The sequence below is a fragment of the Dipodomys ordii genome, unplaced genomic scaffold (genome assembly GCF_000151885.1).
Source record: "Dipodomys ordii isolate 6190 unplaced genomic scaffold, Dord_2.0 Scaffold134, whole genome shotgun sequence".
Taxonomy (NCBI): Eukaryota; Metazoa; Chordata; class Mammalia; order Rodentia; family Heteromyidae; genus Dipodomys; species Dipodomys ordii.
In genome coordinates, this window is record NW_012267350.1 from 2,110,300 (window position 1) to 2,126,205 (window position 15,906).

The following is a 15,906-nucleotide window of genomic DNA, read 5'->3' on the forward strand; positions in this document are numbered from 1 at the left end:
GATTCCATATGTGTTTCATATTTCCTTTGATCCTTACATTATTTGCTCCCAGTTACCTATGAAAATAGGCACAAAGGTGAGTCCTCATGAATTGGCTGTGAGAGGACATGAACACACACAGAAAGTGGCTCACAATAGTTCAATGGGATGCAGTGTCTGAACTTACTGTGGATGTGTACGAACCTCTCGGACAGTGGGCCCACAGGATGCAAGCTACCACAGAGTTCACAGACACTACAAAGATACATGCTTGGAGCAAACCCATTGCATTTATTTTCTGCCAGGCCAAGGAGAACCTACAGTCAAGTTACTTCTACTTCTGAGAAGCCAAAACGGCAGTAAAAGTAGTTCACAACAGAGAGACAGATTTTGGTCAGGTTTTCAATAAATCCACCGGAGACAGATTCTCTCTGGGGTGTGATTAGTGGCTCCTCGGGCTGTTCGGTTGGTCTAGATAGAAGCCACTGGACAAAGTCTTCTAACTTGGTGGCATGGAGGAAAAAACTCCACTTTCCTCCCTGGACAAACGTTAGTTTGATCCATGTTCCGAAGTCTGGGTAAATGTAAATATTTGATTTTGCCTTTTGTAAGTTTCTTGATGCATTTTCTCGGTTACTTTTCTTCAGAGTTTTAATTTTAGGAGAAATTGTGCTTTTTTCCAGACCATGAGTACATTCTGGAATAGGAACTTCCTTGGGGTTTGCTGTAGATGTTTCTGAATCTGTAGAAACTGATGTATTCTTTTGAGCATCTGGTTGTCCAAATTTTTGAAACAGTTCTACGATTTTCTCTCTTGATTCTTCCTCTGGAATTTCTAAACAGGGCATATTGGAGCATGATTTCCAGCTTTCCAGTTCTGTCATCTTCTTCTTTGAAACATCGATGTTTTCTTTCAGGGAGAGGATATCGTTGGTGATGGCGGCTTGTTTGTCTTCATTAGCATTCATTCTGGCTTGTAGGATCTCTATCTGTGTGTCATAATGGTCTATCTTTTCCTGGATTCTTGCTATCATAATGACCATATCCGTCGTTTGGTTAAGAAGATCATTTTGGGATGTTTTAATATCTTGAAGTACTTCTGTGAAATGTGTTTCTTCATCCAAACTGAAGTCATCTTCGTCACTCTCATGGGAACTCACTGTTGGATATCTAGCTGAGCACTGGTGTCGAATGTTACATTTTTGGCGGATGTTTTCAAAAGACTGTCTGATCTTGGAGAGATTTCTATTCCACAGGGACCCAGCAGCAGCTCTGACCCTTCTGGTATAAAGTCTATACATTTTTCATTCTGAAACAAGACACAAAGTGTTAGTAACTGTGAATACCATCCTACAAAAGAAGTAATGTTGGAAAGAACTGGCCTTTCTCTTACTATTTTCTTGATTTTCCCCCAGTAACATCATAAAATACGGCATACAGAACTTCAAAAGTGGAGATGGGTGCCCTTTGGTACTTGGCTCCTTCTAAAGCAACCCAGCCTAAGGAGCTCAGTGAAATAATGGTCAGCCTTATAGGGCTGAGCTGTGGTAACTGTCGACTCAATGCTGATGTCACAATGGCTCCTGGCTGAGCACAGAAGTAGGCATAGCACAGAGGAAAATTTTTTGTCACACTCGTGTTTTTCCACTTGTACTTCAGAGCTTTTTTTAAAAATGTGTGTTATGTCTATTGATATTCCATGTTAGCAATTAAAAATGAGAAAGTAACTCTTTTTTATTATTCTTTTGGTGCTGGTACGAGGGCTTGAAGTCAGGGCCTGTGCACTGCCCTTTAGCTTTTTGCTTAAGTCTGGGTGTCTACCACTTGAACCACATCTCTACTTTCAACTTTTTAGTGATTAGTTGGAGAAAAGAGTCTCACAGTCTTCCCACTCAGGCTGGCTTTAAACAACAGATACTCAGATCTCAGCTTCCCAAGTAGCTAAGATTACAGGCATGAATCACTGACTCTTATTTTAAGTTTACAGGCATGAATCACCAACACCTGGCTTGCTTTTTTATTTTATTTATTTTATTTTTCGCCAGCTGGAGATAGAACTCAGGCCTGGGCTTTTTTTGCACAAAGCTAGAGTTCTACCACTTGAGTCACAGCACTACTTTCAGCTTCTTGGTGATTAATGGGAGATGAGTATCACAGATTTCCTAACCTGGCTGGATTCAAACTGAAGATTCTCAGATCTCAGCCTCTTGATGACAGGTGTGAGCCACCAGTATCCCGTGAGAAATTCTTAAGATATTTATTTCTTTATTAGTATAAGTAAAAATTCATTACATGTTAACATTGTATTCACAAATTGCTTTGTTAAATGACTTTTTTGTACAACTACTTAAAGATAATTTTTAAATAAAAGCATATTTTTATTAGAAATGATTGAATTTTCTATAGCAAAATGGAAGCATGATTTATTGCCTTAGATATCTGGATTAGTGGATGACAGCTACATTCTCATATTAGTTTCTACGTTTTGTGATATGTAGTTTTGGTTGAAGTACCTAAAGAAAATGTGGTCCTGCATTGCAACAATGAGACATACAAGTCATTATGTCGAAAACAAACTTTACAACTTTGGTGGGGGGGGGAGGAGGGTTGGGTGGGAGAGTGGGGGATGAATGGATGGGAAGGGGAAACAAAGGAGGAGGCTACAATGCTTGATAAGAAATGTACTCATTATCTTGCCCATGTAATTGTAACCCCTCTGTACAGTGTTTTCACAATAATAGAAAGAAAAAAAAAAGAAAATGTGGTCCTGTGTCTACCTGTAAGTGGAAGGGGGAGAGCATATTAATAGACTTTTCAGATAATTGTAGACATTATTCTTTCCTTCTCTACCAAAATAGGAAAGATGCTCTTAGGAATTGGTGCACTGTGTATCTTAAACCAGATTGATAAAGTTGCATATTCAGTTATATTAAAATTCATTGGCCTACTCTACCCCCTTTCTTTCTTTTGTGACAGTCCTGGGACTTGAACTTAGGGCCTGGGTGCTGTTCCTGAGCTTTTTTGCTCAAGGCTAGCACTCTACCACTTGATCCACATCTCCACTTCCAACTTTCTTCTTATTAATTGGAGATAAGAGTCTCATGGACTTTTTTTGCTCATGCTGTCTTTGGACCACAATCCTCAGATATCAGCCTCTGGTGTAGCTAGGATTACAGGCATAAGCCACAAGTACTCAGCCCAGTAGTATTTATTTTTTTGTTTTGCAATTTGGAAAAGAATTTATTCTGACCACTTCAGAAATGTAGATTTTTTTTATCTACTCAAAGACTGGGAATTTAAGAGAGCTTTTAGATTCTTAAACCCATCTGGTAATTACTGGCACTCAGAAAGCAGTTGGAGAATAATTAAACACAGACTAATCCTTAAGTGATAAGTTGTCTGAAACTTGGGTTTTTCATCTGTTAAAAATGATGAAATGGAGCTAGGTTTTCCAAGTTCTGTGTTGCTTGTGATTGGGAAATAGAGAAAGGCCTGTATACACTCTGAAGCCTTCTTGAGCCTGCAACTCAACTCCATAATCACTTGTCATACTGCTCATTAACTTCTTCCAGTCTCTCAAAGATAATCTTTCTAGCTGGATATCAGCATTGCTCATGTCTATAATCCTAGTTACTAAAGAAGCTGAAATCTAGGATCGTGGTTCAAAGCCAACCTGGGCAAGAAAAGTTCATAAGACTCTTGATCTCCAATTAACCAGCAGAAAGCTGGAAGTAGAAATGTGGATCAAAAAGCACAAAAGCTCTGGAACAATGCCCAGGACTTGAATTCAAGCCCCAGGACCAAAAAAGAAAAACAAAAACAAAGAAACCCAAACAAACATTGAATTATTACCTTAGGTTCTCCAGAACCAATGGGAGTGTGTGTGTGTGTGTGTGTGTGTGTGTGTGTGTGTGTATAATTATAAAGGGAATTTTTTTGATTGACTTGGACATTTGGAATCTGGATAGTCTGACAATTATCATGTGAACACTTTTTAGCCAGAGAATAAAGTAGCTGCTCAGTTCAAGAAACGTGTAACCTCAGAACAAGAGGAACCAATGATGTAGCCTCAATCTGAGGCTGAAGGCTGGGAACTTCCTGAAGAATCACTGGTGTGAATCTACACTGAAAGGCTAGAAATTGGAGCCTATTGTCCGTGGACAATGGCAATAGTAATAGACATTCTTATTTAAGAAGACTATGCAACTGTCTGGTTTGTGTTTATACTTCTGCAACTACCTTTATTAATGGACAGATCTTGCTTGTGGCAAGTAAAACTGGTATTCAGATGGTGATTTTCTATTTTCCTTATATTTAATAATTGAAATTCTTCTGTAAGGAAGAGTTGTTCTCTCTCTCTCTCTCTCTCTCTCTCTCTCTCTCTCTATATATATATATATATATATATATAAAATTATTCGTGGGGCTTGAACTCTGGGCTTGGGCATTATCCCTCAGCTCTTTAGCTCAAGGTGAGCACTCTACAGCTTGAGCCACTTCCAGTTTTCTAGTGGTTTATTGGAGATACAAGTCTCACTGACTTTCTTGCCCAGGCTGGCTTTGAACCGTAATCCTCAGATCTCAGCCTCCTGAGTAGCTAGGATTACAGGCATGAGCCACTGGTGCCCAGCTTGGATTTATATTTTTAATCATAGTAAGATATTCAAATTGGTACAAACTTAGAACTTAAAAGATGCAAACTATATTAAAATAACTCCAACTACCAAATGCCAAAGAAAACAAAGTAACCTGTCAGAGAAAATGTAATGAAGTTAAGAAGGAACATCGTATTATTGTGAATTGTGTTTATGAATTGATTTAACTTTTGACTTAATACTGACTTCAAACTGAAATTAAATTCTTTTGAAATTTCAAAAATAAAAAAATGGAATTTGCTTATACTAACTGGCTTTCTCCTTTACCCATTTTTATTTCATCTGGGAACTTAGTCCCTCAGATATTGCCTGAATTCAGGGTGAGTCTTTCCCTCCCAGTTATTGCATTATTCCATAAGCCAATAGTCTATGGCAATACCCTCACATATCCATGAGTGTGCTTTACTACTCTCCTCCTCACAGTCTCTCAATAGAATCAGGTTGACAAGATTAATCATCACAATTATTTTCTGTATATCGGGAATACATAATAGGCACATGCCTGTAATCCTAGCTACTCAAGAGGCTGAGATCTGAGGATTGCAGTTCAAAACCAGCTGGGGCAGAAACGTCCCCATGAGACTCTTATTTTCAATTAACCACTCAAAAAACTAGAAATGGAGCTGTGGCTCAAAGTTGTAGAGTGCTAGCCTTGAGCAAAAGAGCTCAGGTACAATGCCCAGGCCCTGAGTTCAAGTCCCATGATCTCCCTCCCCGCCAAAAGACATCATTTGGAGGATTTGATAATGTCTACTATAAACTTTGTATTGTCAAGGTGGAAACTACAACATCTCCACTATTTGGAGATTTAGTGGCAACTATGAAAAGCATTAGTTAAAAGAGTTCCAAATTGTTGTCTCTAGAGAAATGTGCTTGTGGGATTAGGGGACTACTGTTGTTTGTAACAATCCTTTTATAACTATAAAATTGTAGGCATGTATAATTTTGCTAAAAAATAAATATAAAAATAAATACTAAAAATGTCATGTAAAAAATTTGGAAGATAGAAAAAATCATAAATAAAATTTTTTAAATTCCATGAAATTGGTCATCTAGGTATAAATGGGTTCATAAAACTAGCAAATTAACACATTTATGTTTTTCATTTTTCATTCATAATGAAAAGAATAACAAATTGCATAGCAATATTTGAAACACTCTCTACAACAAATTAGCATTTAAAAATTAGCATTTTAACTGTTCCTTCTTTAGGAAAAAAGAATTATAAAGCTACCCCACAAACCAGCTATCAGATATTAGAAAATCTGACAAAACAAAACAAAACAAAAACACACAAAACAAGCTGCTGCTTTGCTATGTTACAGTCAAAGATAATTATAGTAAGTTGGATTTTTAAAATGCAATGATTATTTTAAATTCTTCAAATGGTAGAATACTTATGAATATGAGAAGGTAAAAATAGCGCCACTAACTGTTCCTTGTAGAATTGAGAGATCAACATTTTCTCCAAGACATCTTTTCTTTTCTTTCTTTTTTCTTTTTCTTTTTTGCTGGTCCTGGGGCAAGAACTGTGGGCCTGGGCACTGTCCCTGAGCTTTTGTGCTCAAGGCTAGCCCTCTATCACTTGAGCTACACCTCCACCTTTGTTTTTGTTTTTTGTTTGTTTGTTTGTTTTGGTGGTTAATTGGAGATCAGAGTTTCACGAATTTTCCTGCCAGGGATAGCTTTGAACCACAATCCTCAGATCTCAACCTCCTGAGTAGCTAGGATTACAGGTGTGAGTCATTGGTGCCCAGCAATAACTTCAACTGAGAATAAATTGTGTATAGCTCATGTACTTCCTCCCACTCCTCTCCTTCTCCCTACCCTACTTGTAGAGTTCTCCGATCCTTTTAAACTGAAACAAAGACCCTGATGTTGCATGGGTCTGTAGGCAATTCATTCTGCTTAATATTTAGTCTTCCAAATATAAGTGACAAGGTAATTTGAGGGAAGGTTCAAACCCAGAGGAAGTGAGTTGGCTGTCTGCTATGGATAGGGCATAGTCTCATTTCTCTCCATGTGCAGGGTCTGTGGCAGGGGCTGTCTTTGAAGCATTCTCTTGGCTTGCTCTGCTGAGGTGATGTTTAGCAATTCTAAAGAAGAACTAATTCCAAATTTTACCTGAAATGCTGTGGCTAGGTATATAGTTGAAAACAACCAGCATTGAATGTTTTAAATTTTTTCTCTCATAGAAACCTAAGGCCATAGTCAAACATTTACCCAGGTGAGAAGAGTTCAATCTACAGGTACAGTAAGAAGAGTGATAAATGATTAATCTGAGGACTCTAATGGGTCATCACAAGGTAAGTTTGGGGAATAGTAAATTGCTACTAAAACCATTCTTTTTTATTTGCTAAGTGCTCATACCTGTAGTCATAACTATTTAGGAGGCTAAGATCTGGGAATTGAAAAATTGAGTCTTGAAGCCAGCCCAGGCAAGAAAGTCCAGAAGACTGTAATCTCCAATTAACCACATGAAATCCAGAAGTGGAGCTGTGGCTCAAGTGATAGAGTGCTAGCCTTGAGCAAAAAAGCTATGGGACAGCACCCAGGCCCTGCGTTCAAGCCCCAGTGCTGGCATATATATACACACACACACACATTCTCCTCCCCAACAACAACAACAAACCCTATTCTTTCTTATTTGATTTTTTTAAATGGCTGGATGTTCTGGATGTTTCTCTACTGAATGTAGGGTCCCAAAACTTTTTCGGGAAATGAACTCTCAAAGCACCCTCAAAGAACACCCACATCCATCCATGCAAATCTGTCAGAACGCACTAGATGTTTTGGAGTGAGAAGTGTTATTTTGAAATCTGCCTGTGGGTAAGAAGACTTACATCAGGGAATGAGGCTATTGGCAGCCTTCCCATCTCCTGACATACTCGGGGCTGACTGAGTGGGTCACATGCTCACGTTCTAGTCCCCTGAGGAAGTATGTTGAGTTATAGACAAATTAATCACAAAAGAAAAAAAACACAGGGATTTCCCAGGGAGCCACCAACAAGCTTTGAATAGCCTCTGATCAGCCAGGTGCTACAACACATTTTGCCTATGACTTTTAGGATTTGTATCTGATTGTGGGTTATTTCCTGCACTCCACCCTCTGACTCATGTAAACAATTTTCTCCTCTGTGTACTCTTGAATAGGAGTACATTTACAGATCTGAAATGAGGGCTGCTTTCCTTTTCTTTTTGTTAAATAATTGGATGACTTTGTTACTAAGCTTGTCTTCTATGCCTTTCCATGGATAATGAATGAATTGTTCCTCTCATGCTCTGGGGTTTTCTTGTTAGAGAATACAGCTTGAGTCTCTGTCTCTCTGTCTCTCATTTCTATTGTGGGCCATTAGAACCCTGTTTTTGGAGACGGTATGAGGCAGTGTGACTTTAAACAAGTTCTCTAGCAATGATTTTTATTCCTATTAGAACCAAAAAAACTCAGGTTTATTTTTTTCATTGCCATGGGTGACTGATTCTCTTTAACCACCATTCCCCTAAGGTTTTCTTTTCCCTCACAGGTTGCAAATCTCAACCCCTCTCCATTCCTCTCTCTCTTTTTGTCATTAGATCTCACATAGTCAAAAACTGAAACAATAGGAAAAGACTTACTTAATGAGAAGTCTTAATTCTGCATCTCAATCTGCCTCATTCTTTTCCTAAATGGTTCTTGTGTATTCTTCCTGTGTTTCTGTATAAAGCAAATATGTACTTGTTCTGACTCAGATTCTTACACTTTAGCATATTGGGCAGGGACTTGAACAGACTTTTATGCCAGTGTTCAGACTTATATATCAGTGTTCACTGAAACACCATTTACAATATCCAACTGTTGAAAAGAAACCAAATGTCCATCAATAGACAAATAGGTAAAGAAAATGTGCTCTGTCTATATAATGGATTACTATTTAGTCATAGAAAGGAATGAAGTTGTGTACACATGCTACAAATAGGAATGAACCTTGGAAGTGTTATGCTAAGTAAAAATAAGGTAACTATAAAAGGATAAATACTATAGGATTTTACTTTTTCTTTTGAGGGAGGGTTGCTAGGAAGTGAACCCATAGCTTTTGTTGTTCTAGGCAAGCCCTTACCACTGAGCACCATCACCAGTCCTCAACACCCATTACCAGCCCCCAACTTCACTTTCAAAATGTAACTAGAATAGGCAAATTGGAAACAGACTAAAGATTACCAGCAGATGGAGAGAATGAGAATGAGGGGTTATTGCTTGATAGTTACTATTTAGAGTTATGATTCATGTAACCTCAATGCAACTGAATTGCCCACCTAAAAACAGTTCAAATGACAAATGTTATCTGCATATGTTTTCCCATAATTAAAAAATTAATAACGTGCTTTGTATGTCCCTCCCCCACAGTATAACCCCTGCTTTCAATGTATTTGATGTCGGTATCATTTATGGAGGGGAAGGGGAAAAACAAATCGTTTAAAAAGGGATACAGGTGTTCCCATTGCAACAATGAGATGTACAAGTCATTATGTCGAAAACGAACTTTACAACTTTGGTGTGTGAGGGGGGGAAGGGGAGCGGGGAGGATTGGGTGGGGGGACAGGGGGAGGTTGGGAAGGGATGGGAAGGGGAAACAAAGGAGGAGGCTACAATGCTTGATAAGAAATGTACTCATGATCTTGCCCATGTAATTGTAACCCCTCTGTACAGTATTTTCACAATAAAAAATTCAAAAATAAAAAATTGGGTTTCTGCTAATCTGTTCAGTGAAAACTAGTAGGTTTAGTGCTCTGACTGAGATTCAGGATTTTTCATATATGAAAGAACCATTTTTTATTTCTTTTCCTGTGAATTGCCTATATGTATTTTACTATTTTCTGTTGGGATGATTGGTCTTTTTTTTAAATCTGTCTTAGGAGTTTTGTTTTGTTTTGTTTTTGCTGATAATAGGGCTTGAACTCAGGGCCTTGTGCTCTTGCTTAGCTTGCATACTTGGCTGGTACTCTACCACTTGATCAATACCTCCAGCCCAGCTTTTTGCTGATTAGTTGGAGATGGAGTCTCTCAGACTTTTCTGCTTAGATTGGTTTTTGAACTGAGATCTTCCAGATCTTAGCCTCCTCAGTATCTAGTATCATAGGTGTGAGTCATTGTCACTCAACTCTTATTTTAGGAGCTTGGCAGTTAGCCCTTTACCTTTGGTATGAATTTTAAATATTATTCCCATTTCATAATTTGTTTTTTTGACTTTGCTTTTTTAATGCCTAAGCTTTAATTTTTACATAAGCAAATTTGTTGGCCTTTTGAATTATTCACAAAAGGCTATTTTCACTGTAAAGTTACAAAAGAATTTGCCAATGTTTCTCCAAGGATTTTATTATTCACTTTCTATGTCTTTTTACTTGAGCCACTTGGAGTTTATCCTGATGTATTTTGAAAAGTTTGGGACCAACTTTATATTTTTCCAGATGTCAAGACATCAGCCTTAATTTTCTGATTAGAGAGGGTTTTTTTTTGTTTTTAAATTTTGTATTTGCTGTTTTATTTTTTGAGAGTCTTACTTTCTAGCCCAGGCTAGCCTCCAACTCACAATACTCCTGAGCCTGAGAGTTACAGGCGTGTGCCACCACACCAAGCTCTGACAAATTTTTAATAAAGTCTCTTTCTGACTTAAGCTTCTATTTTTATCATATACAAAATTCTAGTGTGCATTGGTTTTATTTTTTTTTATTACTAAGTTTTTTTTATTGTGAAAATACCATACAGAGGGGTTACAATTACATGGGCAAGGTAATGAGTACATTTCTTATCAAGCATTGTTGCCTCCTCCTTTGTTTCCCCTTCCCATCCCTTCCCATCCCCCCCCCCCCCACCTTCTCACCCCTGCTCCGATCAAAGTTGTAAAGTTCGTTTTTCAACATAATGACTTATACATCTCATTGTTGCAATGGGTCCACCTGTATCCCTATTTAAATGATTTGTTTTTGCCCTTCCCCTCCACAAATTATACCAACATCAAATACAGTGAAAGCAGGGGTTATGCCATGGGGGAGGGATATACAAAGCAACAAACAAATCATCTTATAAATATGTTAGAAAGAATTGCAAGAAAGCAAAAACATTTGAATACTTATCTTGGGGTTCATTTCGCCTAACATCAACTAAACTCTTATCTCCAATAAACCACCAGAAAACCAGAAGTGGTGCTGTGGCTCAAGTGGTAGAGTGCTTAGCCTTGAGCTGAATTGCTGAGGGACAGTGCCCAGGCCCAGAGTTCAAGCCCTTTAACAACAAAAAAAGGAGAATCTTGGAGTAAGCTGCAGCAAGAGACCAGCGAGGTTGCTTAGGTCCTTCCTGTGAATTGTTCTGTCTGCCAGTGGCCAGCAAGAATTTGCCTCACACTCTATTTTTGCTGCCTTTGAATTGAGAGAAGGAAAAGAAGGACGGAGAAAGGAAGAAGGGTAGGAAAAGAGGAGGAAGGGAGAGAAGAGGAAGTGGAGGAATAAAAAGGGAAGAAGAAGAAGGGGACAGTAGAAAAGAAATTAAGACTATAGGTGGTCAACAAAGCCTAAAATACACTTGTCCTCTATATCTTTGGTGAATGGGTTCCAGAAACTCCAGAGTCTGTACATGCTCGAGTCTTTCATACAAAATGTCATAGTATTTGCATAAAACTTATGCACATCTTCTTGTATACTTTGAATCCTCTTTACTTATAATACCTAATGTGATGTAAATGCTATGTAAATACTTGCCATACTGCATTATTTAGGGAATAGTAACAAGAAAAAAAGAGTGCTGAGTTTTGAAAGACTTTTCCCTCCAGATATTTTCCAACTTAAGTTAGTTCACTATGAGGATATGGAACCATGGATATGGGAAATGACTATATTTCCTATCTGGCTCTTTCCAAAAAGAGTTTACCACCTTCCTATAGTATGCATGGAGAAACTGAGATTTGAATATGCAAAGACTGTATCTTGTAAGGGCAATTTTGCTAAGTATTGAGGTAGAGAAACAACAGAGAGGGGAAATGGAGAAGGTGATACTAAATTTTGTTGTGTTCCTTTAGGTAGTTTTAAAGATAGAAGAGCAGACAAGGTTAGCCAAGATAGATAGGAAGGGGAGATTGCTTAGTAAATAAGAAGCATTCTGTCTGTTGTCCTGTCTATTTTTTTGTTTTTGTCAATGGGACACCTTTCTTAGAGATGGGATATTTCTGTGTAGCTCAGGCTGTCTTCAAACTCACCATCCTCCTGATTCATAGTCATTCAAGTGCTGGTATTACAGATGTGTACCACTATATCTGGCATTGCCAATGGTATAATTTTTTTAAGAATTGAAGTTTTCAAATAGGAACCTTAAGGAAAGGTACAGATCATAAAAAGATGATCAGGCTTCAGTACAGTTTTATTATGGTTTAAAAAGAAACTGTTCTGTATTAGATATGTTGTTACTCACAAATTTTTGGAACAATCCCATTGACAACTTGGAGACTGGTTGGGCACAGTGATGCAAATTTGTAATCTCAGTTACTTGGGGGGCTGAGGCATGAAGACTGAAAATTCTAGGCCAGCCTGAGAGTCATATAAGACTCTATCAAAGAAAAAAAGAAATAAGGGAAGAAAAAAGAAGAGAAGGGATGGAAAGGAAGGAAAGGATAAAAAGGGAAAGTAAAGCTGGGTGCCAGTGGCTCACGCCTGTCATCTTAGCTACTCAGGAAGCGGAGATCTGAGGATCATGTCTCAAAGCCAGCCCGGGCAGCAGTGTCTCTTTTTTTTTTTCTAGGGCCGAGAACCGAACCCAGGGCCTTGCGCAGTCCAGCCGGGCGCCCTTCCACTGGGCTAAACCCTCAACCCCTCTGTGAGACTCTTATTTCCAATAAACCACCAGAAGATCGGAAGTGGCACTGTGGCTCAAGTGGTAGACCACTTGCCTTGAGCTGAAGAGCTGAGGGACAGCGCTCAGGCCCAGAGTTCAAGCCCCAGGACCGACAAAAAAAAAAGGGAAAGTAAGAAGAAAAGAAGGTAAGAAAGAAAACTAAAAAGAAAAAGAAAGGAAAGTGAGTAAATACCCAAGCTATATTTTTTGAATAATCACAGATAACATATCAGCATATACATCAGTGTTCACATTAAAATGATTACTGAAAAGTGCAAAAACATCACTTAGAATATGAATTTTAAAAAATCACTCCTTTGAACACATCAGAAGGGTCGTGGTGCTTTGGAAAATTTGTGTATACAATTTACACATTAAACCACTTGATATTCAGTTGCCAAAATAGTGATTTTCATTACTGGGAAAGAAAAAATATTCACACTAGAAAATATATAAACAACTACTTTAAGGTAGTAGCAAGGGCATATCACCATATAGTGATATCACCAGAAGGTATGTCAGTCAGACTTTCGTCAATGTGACAAATACCTGGAGAAACAGATTAAAAGGAGGAAGAATTTATTTGGCTCATTGTTTCAGAGGTTATAGTCCATGGTCAGAAGGTTCCATTGTTTCTTAGCCTGTAGTGGACAGAACATCATGTTGGAAAGATAAAGCAGAGTTGCTTACCTCATGTCAACCTGGAAGCATTGACAGTGTGCTGATGCTAGCAGGTACATTCCTCTTTCTTCCTCTTTTTATTCTATCTGGGCCCCAGGCCTATTGGTTGGTGCTGTCCAAATTCAAGGTGGATTTCCCCACTTATTTAATCCTCCCTGAAACACCCTTACAGACTCAGAGGTGTACTTTACTAATTTCCTAGGCATTTCTTAATCCAGTAAAGTTGATGGTCAAGATTAACAATGACAGAGGGAACAGCATTCAAAACTTTCTTCTCAGACCTGAAAGTCTTTTAGTCTTTTTCAATAAATCATTGCATAAGTCTCAGATATATTTTTGATACAAGTCTGTTTTTTGTTATCCTAAGAACAGAGTTTGATATACATTCTCTTCTTCATATCTCCACAGCCATTGATTTTAAGTAATATTTCCTTGACTGGAGAGTGGGTTCTTTCTATAGTTGGCTGATACAGCTAAGCATATGTCAGTGTCAGTGTCATTTGGTCTAGTTAACGCTCCTGTTCATCCTTCCAGTTTATTATTTTCTTTTCTCTTTTTTTTAGGGTCCCATAATTCAGTTTTTCTCTATTTTATAGCACTTCTTTAGGAATAGGCTAATATGCCAATAAGGGTCCTACCACTATAACAAAATACCTCAGGGAACAACTTATAAAGAAAGATGGTTTATGGAGTTTGTGGTTCTGTTGATTCCAGTCCAAGATCAGGTGGGCTACCTGCTTTGGACCTCTGATGAGGGTGCTTGATGGCAATGTCAGTGAGCACCTGTCTGAGAAAACTGTTCACATCAAGAGCCAGGAGCAGAGAAAGGATGATAGAAGGTCTCATAATTCACTTTAGGGGCATGTTCTCCTGGTATAGTCAGACTTCTCTGCTGTGACCAGCACCTGAGGAAACACTTTAAAAGATGGAAAGAATTATTTTGGCTGTTGGTTTTAGATATTCAGTGTATAGTGCTGTGGCTTGTTTCTGGGCCCTGGTAAGGCAGAACATGATGGAAGATAGCATGTGGTAGATTAAAGCTGCTCACCTCCCAGGGGCCAAAAGACAGAGAATAGTAATAGGGAGTGGTTAGGACAAGATAGAGCTGCCAAGGACACATCCCCAGTGATCTACTTCCTCCAATCATGTTCTATCATCCACAATTGCACCATTCCCAATAGTCAGTTCAAACCTTGAATCTACCAATGAGTTAGTGCATTTATGAAAGCAGATCCCTTGTCCTAAAAAACTCCCAAAGTTGGCAACCAAGCTCCCCAAAACATTTCATATTCAAACTGCAACAATCTCAATGACTTAAGGAGCTCTCAGTTCCAACTCCCAAAGGCTCTATGACCTCCCAGTAATACCAGCCTGGGAGCCAAGTCTTCAATATATGGACTGTTGGGAAACACTCATTTAAACCATAACAACTAACAATGAACATGGAGTGTATGAACTTGAATCTGTAAATTTTTTTTGTAAAACCTAAAAATCAGTGAGGAGAGCTAAACTTTATGTCCTCCAAAGTCATAGTGTTTTTGAAAAGTGGAGTCTTACACAATTTTGTTGTTTTGTTTTGTTCATCAGTCTTAGGGGTTGAACTCAGGGCCTGGGTGCTGTCCCTGAGCTTCTTTTGCTCAAGGCTAGAACTCTACCACTTTGAGCCACAGCTCCACTTCTGGATTTCTGGTGGTTAATTGGAGATGAGAGCCTCACGGACTTTGCTGCCCAGGCTGGCTTTGAACCATGACTCTCAGATCGCAGCCTCCTACATAGCTAAGATTACAGGAGTGAGTGAGCAGCACCCAGACACAATTTGTCTTTTGAGTTTTAAATGAATATTAACATTTTGTGAAACAAAAAGGAAAAGTATGATGAAAGCAACATTGAAAGAGTTTCTAAAAGTGAAGTTAGGAAGCCATCAGGAAGCATGATATTCATATACCCAGGTGCTGGCTGAACTTGAACCTTTGGTTACCTCTTTTGACATTGGTTACCTATTTTGGCATTTGGAACCACCAGAAGGTCAATATATTCAGAGGATCCATATCAAGAGGTTTTCACACTCTTGTTTTATATGCCTTTCCATTCTTTTTATACATTCCTTTTTTTAAACACCTTTTATTGGTCCTATAGCCCTCTAAGAGGCAACTTTAAAACCACCTTTGCTATGCTTTTACCCATGAATTAACTAAAAGCAGGATTAAAAGCTGAGCAACCAAGTCCTATTTTGCATCTGTGCCCTTTGATCTGTGCCATTCTCTTCTGCAGTCACTTTACAATTACCTTGGTCTCCAGAAAGAACAGGATTTTTCACCAGTAAGCATCTTGTGACAAAAGGCAAACTGTCCCTCAGACAGGCAATGCTTTCTTATTATTATCTTATGGCAAAAAGTGAAACAGCTACAAAGGAAGAGAACAAATATAACAACCAAAAGCTCAGGACAAACCACCTTCCAGACTGAATTGTTATTGCTCCCCACAAGTGAAGATGCAATAATAACTGATAACATCTCCCCAAACACCTCCAGAGATAAAGATTGAGCTAGTGGTCACTAGTCCACGCCTGTGCTTTGGGATTGTTTTAATTATGCATACTTTTCTCACCTCTATCTGCCCCCAATTCTTCCTATTTAACCTGAGGTCAATGCCCATATCCCTGAAGCACTGGCTTCAGGTGTACTGGCTTCAGGTGCACTGAAGTGCTGTCTTCCCATGGCTGTTGTGTAATAT

At 38.6% G+C, this 15,906-nt stretch overlaps 1 protein-coding gene across 1 annotated transcript; it reads right to left on the reverse strand.

Moving 5' to 3' along the window:
• Window positions 1–302: 302 nt before the first annotated feature.
• On the reverse strand, window positions 303–1,280 carry LOC105996651 (coiled-coil domain-containing protein 54-like). Its single transcript, XM_013030842.1, has one exon. The coding sequence runs from the start codon at window positions 1,278–1,280 to the stop codon at window positions 303–305; it is 978 nt and encodes a 325-aa protein (XP_012886296.1).
• Between the last annotated feature and the right edge of the window lie 14,626 nt (window positions 1,281–15,906).

Coding starts and splice junctions, on each gene's coding strand:
- LOC105996651 (XM_013030842.1), bottom strand. CDS start 1,280: ATGTATAGACTTTATACCAGAAGGGTCAGAGCTGCTGCTGGGTCCCTG.